The sequence below is a fragment of the Vicugna pacos genome, chromosome 28 (assembly GCF_048564905.1).
Source record: "Vicugna pacos chromosome 28, VicPac4, whole genome shotgun sequence".
Lineage (NCBI taxonomy): Eukaryota > Metazoa > Chordata > Mammalia > Artiodactyla > Camelidae > Vicugna > Vicugna pacos.
Window position 1 is genome coordinate 12982201 of NC_133014.1, and position 8192 is coordinate 12990392.

Genomic DNA, 8192 nt, shown 5'->3' on the forward strand with positions numbered 1-8192 from the left:
TGGGGTGGGTTCCGCATTTCAGCCAACGGAAGAAACCCTCTATTGATGGGAATACACGAAAAAGACAGCGAGTGAAGCAATAGCTACCGCATTTGCGGAATTTTTTCAAAGATAATCCATTTTTTTTAATGCTTGCCTTGAGCACTTTTTTTCTCCCTAAATAACTTTTGTCCCGAAAAGGTTGCTCTTTCTGACCTACAGAATAAAGGTGATGTTCACCATCCTGGCGTTGGAGTGGAGCTGGGCGTCCAGAAGTGATAACTGAGACCTGGGAATGGGGGAAATTCCCCGGGGAGGGAGCTTAGCATTAGAGACAGCAGTAAGTCTGATGTTAGCTGTAGGGTTTTTTGCCCTGAGGTTTTTTGTTCGGTTGGGTGGTTGGTTTTGGTAGGTGCCCTTCTATTCCTAGTTTGCTGAAAGCTTTGGGTTGTTTTAATCAAGAATGGAGGTAGATTTTTTCTTAATCCCCTTTCTGCTTCTGTTGAGATGATTTTATAATTGTTGACGTGGTTGGTTAATAGAGTGGATTCTATTGGTTTATTTTCAGATGCTGAACCGACTTTGCATTCCTGGGATAAACCTCATTTAGTCATGATGTTTTAGCTTTTTATATATTTCTAAATTGTGTGTGCTAAAATTTTGTTAATTTTTTTTGTTTCTGTGTTCCTGGGGTATCTTGGTTGAATCTTCTTTTCTGTAATACGTTGATCTGGTTTTGTTATCTCAGGATAATGGTGGCAGCAGAGGATGAATTGTGAGGGGCTCTCTCCCGTTTTCTGGAAGAGTGTAGATCCGGTATTATCTCTTCCTTAAGTTTTTGGTAGAATTCATCTGGACATGGAATGTTTTGGAGGGGAGTTAGTTTTTAAGTACAGTTTCAATTTCTTTAATAGATATTAGAACTATTCAGATAATCTATTTCTTTTTGAGTGAACGTTCACAATTTGCGCCCTTTAAGGACTTCTTCCCCATTTCACACAAGTTGTTGAATATATTGGCGTACAGTTTCTGGAATATTCTCTTTATCCTTTTAATGCTTGTAGAATCTGAAGTGATGGTCATAGCCCTGTACTGGAAATTTGTGTCTTTTCTTTTTCGTAGTCAGTTTGTCTAAAGGGTCATCATTTTTTTCTTCTTCTTTTCTTAATGGAAGTCCTGGGGGTTGAACCCAGGACCTCATACATGCTATGCATACCCTCTGCCCCTGAGCTATACCCACCTCCCTAAAAGATCATCAATTTTAATGATTTTTCCCAAAATCAGCTTCTTGATTTTCTCTTTTTTTGTTGTTCTCTATTTATTTATTAAGTCATTGACTTTTAGACTTTTCAGATGTAAGCAGTTATTGCCTCGTGTGATGCCGAGTTAGGAGTCTGGAAGCAGAAGAGAGGTGTGGCCGAGAGGTCACAGCAAGGGGAGGATACTGGTCCAGGAGCCAGAAACCTGGTTGTCACCAGCCACTCACTAGTCACTCAAGTGTGTGACTTGGGATTTAGACTCTCTTTGCCTCAGTTTCTTTCCCTGCATGATGGAGCCAAAGATAATCTCCTCTTGAGTTCTTGCAGGTGACTTAGTTGATGAGTATGAAGGCACTTGGCCACCTGGAAGATCTCCCCAGACTAACGTGAAGGGTGGTTGGAACAGCATTTGTAATAATAATGGCTTCTTCTGTCTTTTCAGATCCGGAAACAGCATGTACACACCCGGCCCTCAGAGGTAGGCTGTGCTCCCCATCCCGTTTCACCCCTCCCCTTCTTCACTTCCAAGGGCTGCCCCTCCTCTCCCCCACCTCCCGGTCCCCCGGCCTGCCCAGGTCTCTCTGCTTGGGCTTATTCCTCAGGGGCCTTGTCCCCCGCCGACCCTCTCCCCTCCCGCAGCAGCTCTCCGTTCCCAGCCTCGGTGCGGCACCCCGGCCTGCACGTATGGCGGGTGGAGAAGCTGAAGCCAGTGCCAGTGGCCCGAGAGAACCAGGGCATCTTCTTCTCTGGGGACTCCTACCTAGTGCTGTACAATGGCCTGGAAGAGCTCTCCCACCTGCACCTGTGGATAGGTAGGTAAGGGCGCTGGGAGGACTGGTTGGGAGACTGGCCCGGGCAGGGCCCGGGGCCGGCATGGGTCTCACGGGCCGTGCCCTGCCACCTCCCACCCGCCCCAGGCCAGCAGTCATCCCGCGATGAGCAGGGGGCCTGCGCCGTGCTGGCCGTGCACCTCAACACCCTGCTCGGGGAGCGGCCTGTGCAGCACCGGGAGGTGCAGGGCAACGAGTCCGACCTCTTCATGAGCTACTTCCCGCACGGCCTCAAGTACCAGGTCAGAGCCCGCCTCCCGCGGTTCTCTCAGAGCCGGCCCCACTTCCAGCTGGTCCTTGCCCTGCGAAAGGCCTGTGCCCCCTTGGGGCAGGGTGCTCCCCGCCTCTCTGCCCGCCTCCCGGGGGGACGGGGTGTGGGATGCTCAGGCCTTGGGTCAGCCCACTCAGGCTGGCCATTTGGGCTGCAGGAAGGTGGCGTGGAGTCAGCGTTTCACAAGACCTCCCCAGGGGCCGCCCCGGCTGCCATCAGGAAGCTGTACCAGGTGAAAGGGAAGAAGAACATCCGGGCCACCGAGCGGCCGCTGAGCTGGGACAGCTTCAACACAGGGGACTGCTTCATCCTCGACCTGGGCCAGGTGGGGGGCAGGGCCGACCGAGCACCCGCCGGGCTGGCACTGCGTTTGGAAAGGGCGGGGACCCAGAGGCAAAGGCAGGGGGAGAGAGGCTGAGAAGATGTAAGCACACTGCGAGCGGACCACTGCAGCCATTAGAGACAGCCTCCTATTTGTAAGGACAGAAGCCTCCCTCCGCTGTCTAGCCATTGCCTCTAATACTAGAAGCTACTCTCTCCTTCTGGAGCCTCTGTGGGTCTGAGTTAGCTGCCCACCAGACCGTGCGCTCATCAGTCCACTCATCCCTCACTCAGTGAATTGATGACCCTGCTCTCAGCCGGCCTGGGGACCACAAATTGCGGGTCCATCACTGGCTGTGACCTCATGCCTGGATGTGATGAAGGTCCTAAGAGAAGGAGTGGCTGTGCTGGGGGGAGGCTTGGGGCAGGGAGGGGCCCTCTGGCCTAAGCCAGAGTCACTGCCCCAGGAAGGCGCCATTTGACTGGACCTTCCCAGAGGGGAAATGCCATTCCAGGAAGGGACAGGTGAGCCAAGGCACTGAAGGGGAGGAGGGTGGAGACATGCATGTCGTCAGCATAGAGGGATCTAACCCAGGTGCTGTTTGGAAGCAAGTCTGGAAGAGGAAGGAAGTCTCAGGAGAGGCGATGAGGGCCGTGCCTGGTAGGGGTGCAGAGGCGTGTGAGATTCTGGGCCCAGGGATGCCATTTATTCACTCAACAAATAATATTCAATAAATAGACAATAAATGTTTGTTCTGGGCCTAAATACGTACCAGTTTCTGTTTTGGCAGGGGGCACACAGCAGTGGGCCAGGCTAAGCAAAACAAAACACTCATGCCCTCTTGAGTTTTGCTTTCTAGTCAGGGAAGATAGATTATAAACAAGATAAAGATGTTTAAATGTATGACATACGTGATATAGAGAAACATAAAGCCAGACGGAGATGGAGAAACCCTCTTGCACAGACTGTCATTCCCGTTCCCAGAGAGGCCATGGCCCTTGCTTGTCTTTGATCGTCTTGCCTCCGAGGACAGTTAGCTCTGTGGACACAGGCAGCTGGCTCTAACCTGATCCTCCCTACTGCCCTCCAGAACATCTTCACCTGGTGTGGTGCAAAGTCCAACATCTTGGAGCGTAACAAGGCGCGGGACCTGGCCCTGGCCATCCGGGACAGTGAGCGGCAGGGCAAGGCCCAGGTGGAGATCATCACTGACGGGGAGGAGCCTGCCGACATGATCCAGGTTGAGAGGACTTGGCCGGTGGCCTCTGCTTGGAAGCTCCTGAGAGAGGCAGTGATCAGCTGGGGGGCTGACCCGGAGGTGGTGGGTGGGGCGCTGCTCAGGGCTTGGCTAGCTCAGTGGCTACCTTGGTGGGACTCAGAGTCAAGTCTCCCTGAGGGTGGAGAGACCGGTGGCCGGGCAGGTGGACCTAGCCCTCCCCACCTCTGCCTGGCACCCTTGTGCAGCAGACGCAGTTTGTCCCACCAGAGGCGGTGGCCCTGGGCCTGATGGGGTGGGAAGGTCCAGGCCAGGTGCCCGGGAATCCCTGGAAACATGGCCTGCCCTGGCCCCTGCAGGTCCTGGGCCCCAAGCCGGCTCTGAAGGAGGGCAACCCCGAGGAAGACCTCACAGCCGACCGGACAAACGCCCAGGCTGCGGCCCTGTATAAGGTGGGCGCTCCGGGCCTGCCCTGGGACCCGGCAGGGGGTGTAAGCCTGGTGTGCGTGGGGCTGAAGGGAGAGGAGAAAGCAGCGGGCAGGCTGGGCCTGGCACCAGGCTGGTTTACCCAGGGCTCGGAGGGAGAGGAGGATGGGAAGTGGGTGGAGGCCGGGCCCCCGAGGAGAGGCGCGCCAGTCACTTCCGCCCTTCTGGAGAAGGAGGTTTGAAACAAGCCAAGCTTTACTGTTTTGAATGCTTTGCACTTGTTTGTTAATTTGGAGTCTCCTCAATTTCCAAAGGAACTTGGGGGCTCTGGGAGGCAGTGACTGAGGGTGAAGTGAGGGTGGGGTGGGGCCCAGGATTTGCCTGCCGTGATTCCTCTGGTCAGGTCTGCTGCTCTGGCCTGGGGCCGTGGGTGGAGAGGCGGCCTGCTCCGTGTGCTGCGGGGAGGAGGGTGATCCAGCGCTGCCCACTCTCCCGCAGGTCTCTGATGCCACCGGGCAGATGAACCTGACCAAGGTGGCCGACTCCAGCCCCTTTGCCCTTGAGCTGCTGATCCCCGACGACTGCTTTGTGCTGGACAACGGGCTCTGTGGCAAGATCTACATCTGGAAGGGTACGTGGGGCTTCTCCACCCCGACCTGAGACCCCTGCGGCTGCTCTGACCCGGGGTCTCCCCACAGCAGGGCTCAGCCAGCCGACGGCTTTCAGAGGCAGCCTCAGGGCGCCTCCATGGCTGAGGGGTTTCTCTTTGCCGTCCTGGCTCCTTAATTCCAGGCAAAGGTTCTGAACCTTTAGCCTGCCTCAGAAGCACCCGAGGGCCTGTTAAAACCCATAGCTGGACCCCACCCCATGAGATTCTGATTCACAAGGTGTCGGGCGGAGCCTGAGAATTTGCACGTCTAACCATCTAACCGGTTCCCAGGCCGTGCCGCCAGTCCAGGGACCGCATGTTGAGGACCACTGGCACAGAGCTCTCCTGGGCCTTCAGGGCTGCTGGGACCCCCGTTCCTACCATTCTACCTTGCGGTGTGACAGACTTTAGATATTAAATCTCCCTTTACGCAGTGGATAGTAAACCAGTAGAACTCGTTTTCCCGGGAGATTGCACTGGCTGGAAATAAGACACTGCTGTGCGGAAGCCTGTTGGCTAGATCCCACTCTGAAAATGTTGAAACAAAGCTCTGGGTCTCTGAGTGATACAGGGGGCCACTTCTCTGTGCTGTCGTTTCTTGGATGTCCCATCACCCTGCCCAGATTAGAAACCTCTTGAAAGCTGGAAACATATTCTCTCTGCTGTCTTGAGGAGATAGCATTTGCTCAGTAAATATTTGCGGGGTCAAGCAAAACCAAGAGAAAGTCTCAGCCAGGAGGGTGAGTATGAGGTGTTCTAGCCTGGCAGCTACAGGGCAGTAACACTGTTGCCTCAGGGACGGGTCAGGAGTGGCACGAGGCCGGGCAGATTTCTAAGAGGTAAGCGGGTGGGGGAGGGGGAGAAGTGCTGCTGGGGCTGCTCCTGCCTCTGGGTACCTTTCCCGCGGAACCAGTTCTGCCCATGGGGGTGGGGGGTGATGTTCCCAGATGCCCACGGGAGTGTATTTAATCCCAAAGAAGAACCGAGAACCCAGAGGAGAAACAGGAAGCTTGGGAGCCAGGAAGAGAAGTGTCTTGCAATCACAGAAGCAGGATACAGCACATTCATTTCAGATACATTTTCACTAAGTAGATTTTTACAGCCTGGCTGGAGAGCCAACCACAGAGCCTTGCTTCCTTGGAAAAACAAGGGGAGCACAGTTTGGTTAAAGGGACCGCCTGCAGGCCGGGAGGGAGGACCGGGCTGTTCCCTTTTATTGCTCTTTGCTGGCATAACCATTAAGCTGATGTTGGCATCTGGCTTTGTGGGAGTAAGATGGATAGTAAATCACACCCTTTGGTCCTGTTTAGTTTTACGAAAAAGGCTTGACAACAGTGCAGTTGACAGACTCAAGAGGCGAGGGGCCTTGGAGTCTGATGCCAGGGAGACATTGGTTCTCCTGGAATTTCCCTGGGGCCCTGGTCTGAGCAGAAGGCTTTGACGATTAGAGCGGGCAGAGGGCAGGTTTCATCTGGAGCTGCCAGGTTGGGAGGGGCTGACCTCCCACCTCCAGAGAGCCCTTCAGCATTCTTAGCACCTCCTGGTCCTTTTATTTTATTTTATCATTTTATTTAATTTGATTATTTTACTTAATTTGGTTTAATTTTTTATTTTAGTTTATTTTTTATTTTATCTTATCTTACTTTATTTTATGGAGGTACTAGGGATTGAACCCAGGACCTTGCACATGCTAAGCACACACTCTGCCACTGAGATACCCCTGGTCCATTTATTTTCAAAGGTGCCAGCTATTCTGTGGACCCCCTTAAATCTCAAGAGAAATGGGATGTGGGCAAGAGAGGGGCCCTGCTCTTTGGAAAACTCTCCTCCCTATGATCCAGGGCGAAAAGCTAACGAGAAGGAGCGGCAGGCAGCCCTGCAGGTTGCCGAGGACTTCATCTCCCGCATGCGGTACCCCGCAAACACTCAGGTGAGGCGATCCCCTTGCCCCCGTGCCCCCGTGCCCCCCTCCTGGGGCCCTCCCCATGGCCTCCCGCCTCTCGGATGGGACAAGGAGGGCAGGAAGGCCTGGGGCACAGTCAGGAGCAGCCAGGCCTCCCTCCCAGACCTGCCCAGTGGGAAAACCCCTCTCAGCCCTTCAGAGATTTACAATATGTGCTATTTTCTAAGGGGGTGCTGGGCACCACTCCCCCGGGAGCCCAGCGAGCCTGTGTGCCTCTGGACAGCACATGCGCCTCCTCTGGGCTGTGGTCCCTAGCTGGTACCGCCCCTTCTTGCCCCAGCCCAGTGACACCACAGGTCATTCTGAGGAGAGCTGGTAAAGCCCGTGTGCAATTGGTGCCCCTCTCGACCTGCACCCGAGTCCTTGAAGCAGTCTGTTTTCTCAGCCTGCATGCCTGTAATCTTGCTCATCTCTTGGCTTATCTGGAGGAGCATCCCTGGTCTGGGTGGCGTGTCAGCTCAGGCCTAGTGCCCGGCACCCTCCTCCATGGCCCTGGCCCTCCACAGAGGCAGAGGTGGCCCCCTTGTGAGCGAGACATCCTCTGCTGTCCCTGCAGGTGGAGATTCTGCCCCAGGGCCGCGAGAGTCCCATCTTCAAGCAATTCTTCAAGGACTGGAAATGAAGGCAGGTGTCTCCCTGCCCCACTGCCTGCCTGCTGGCTACTCTGCCTTCCCGGTCAGTGCCGAGGTGCCCCCGCGGATGCTCAGTAAAGGAGACCAGCGCCCTTCCTGCTCTCTGCCTACACTGCCTGCCCCCAGGCTCACTCTCCCTGCCCCGCCTGTTCACCCGGCTCATCCCCACGCTGGGCGGGGCGGGACCCAGATGACAATTCCACAGCCTCTGAGGGGCCAGAGCTGGCTTTGCAGGGTTCAGGCAGAGGGGCCAGGAGGCCAGCGGGCCTGGCAGGCACTGCCGTGAACCCAGGAGGGCGGTGGCGCAGGGCCAGGCCTCGGGGCACTTTCAGCCTGGGGCTCAGTTTGGTCTCACGTTCCCAATGGGGACAAGACTGTGGCGGCAGGCATGGGATGCATCTCCATTCAAGCCAGTTATTAACTCTGATGCCCTAATAAACCACTGCAAGGCAGCTTCCAAATGACGTATGTTTGCCAAGCAAAAGGCAAGTCCTCTGTGCAGGAGTCCAGCTTGCCACGTCATAAGCACGCTGCATCGTGTGTTCAGCTGATGAGCTCAGGGCCACGTGGGGAAAAGCATCAGACTAGCGTCGAGGGTCATAGGTTCTGGTTCTCACCTGCCTGTTTGCTCCCGGGCAAGTAGCT

General features: G+C 55.1%; 1 protein-coding gene across 2 annotated transcripts; it reads left to right on the forward strand.

Moving 5' to 3' along the window:
• Positions 1-1578: 1578 nt before the first annotated feature.
• On the forward strand, positions 1579-7642 carry LOC140690021 (macrophage-capping protein). Of its 2 annotated transcripts, none has more exons than XM_072951542.1 (9): positions 1579-1716; positions 1881-2050; positions 2156-2310; positions 2497-2664; positions 3752-3901; positions 4237-4329; positions 4802-4934; positions 6794-6882; positions 7472-7642. In XM_072951542.1, the coding sequence occupies exons 1-9, from the start codon at positions 1694-1696 to the stop codon at positions 7535-7537; spliced, it is 1047 nt and encodes a 348-aa protein (XP_072807643.1). In that variant the 5' UTR covers positions 1579-1693; the 3' UTR covers positions 7538-7642. The 2 variants fall into 2 exon arrangements, with proteins under 2 accessions (XP_072807643.1, XP_072807642.1); XM_072951541.1 differs by having other exon boundaries at positions 1672-1716; positions 1878-2050.
• The last annotated feature ends 550 nt before the right edge of the window (positions 7643-8192 follow it).

Bases quoted from the DNA above. Each gene is read 5' to 3' on its own strand.
- LOC140690021 (XM_072951541.1), top strand. From the start codon at position 1,694: ATGTACACACCCGGCCCTCAGAG. The intron at 2,051-2,155 runs GTAGGTAAGGGC...CACCCGCCCCAG, and splicing joins CCACCTGCACCTGTGGATAG to GCCAGCAGTCATCCCGCGAT. The intron at 2,311-2,496 runs GTCAGAGCCCGC...TTTGGGCTGCAG, and splicing joins CGCACGGCCTCAAGTACCAG to GAAGGTGGCGTGGAGTCAGC.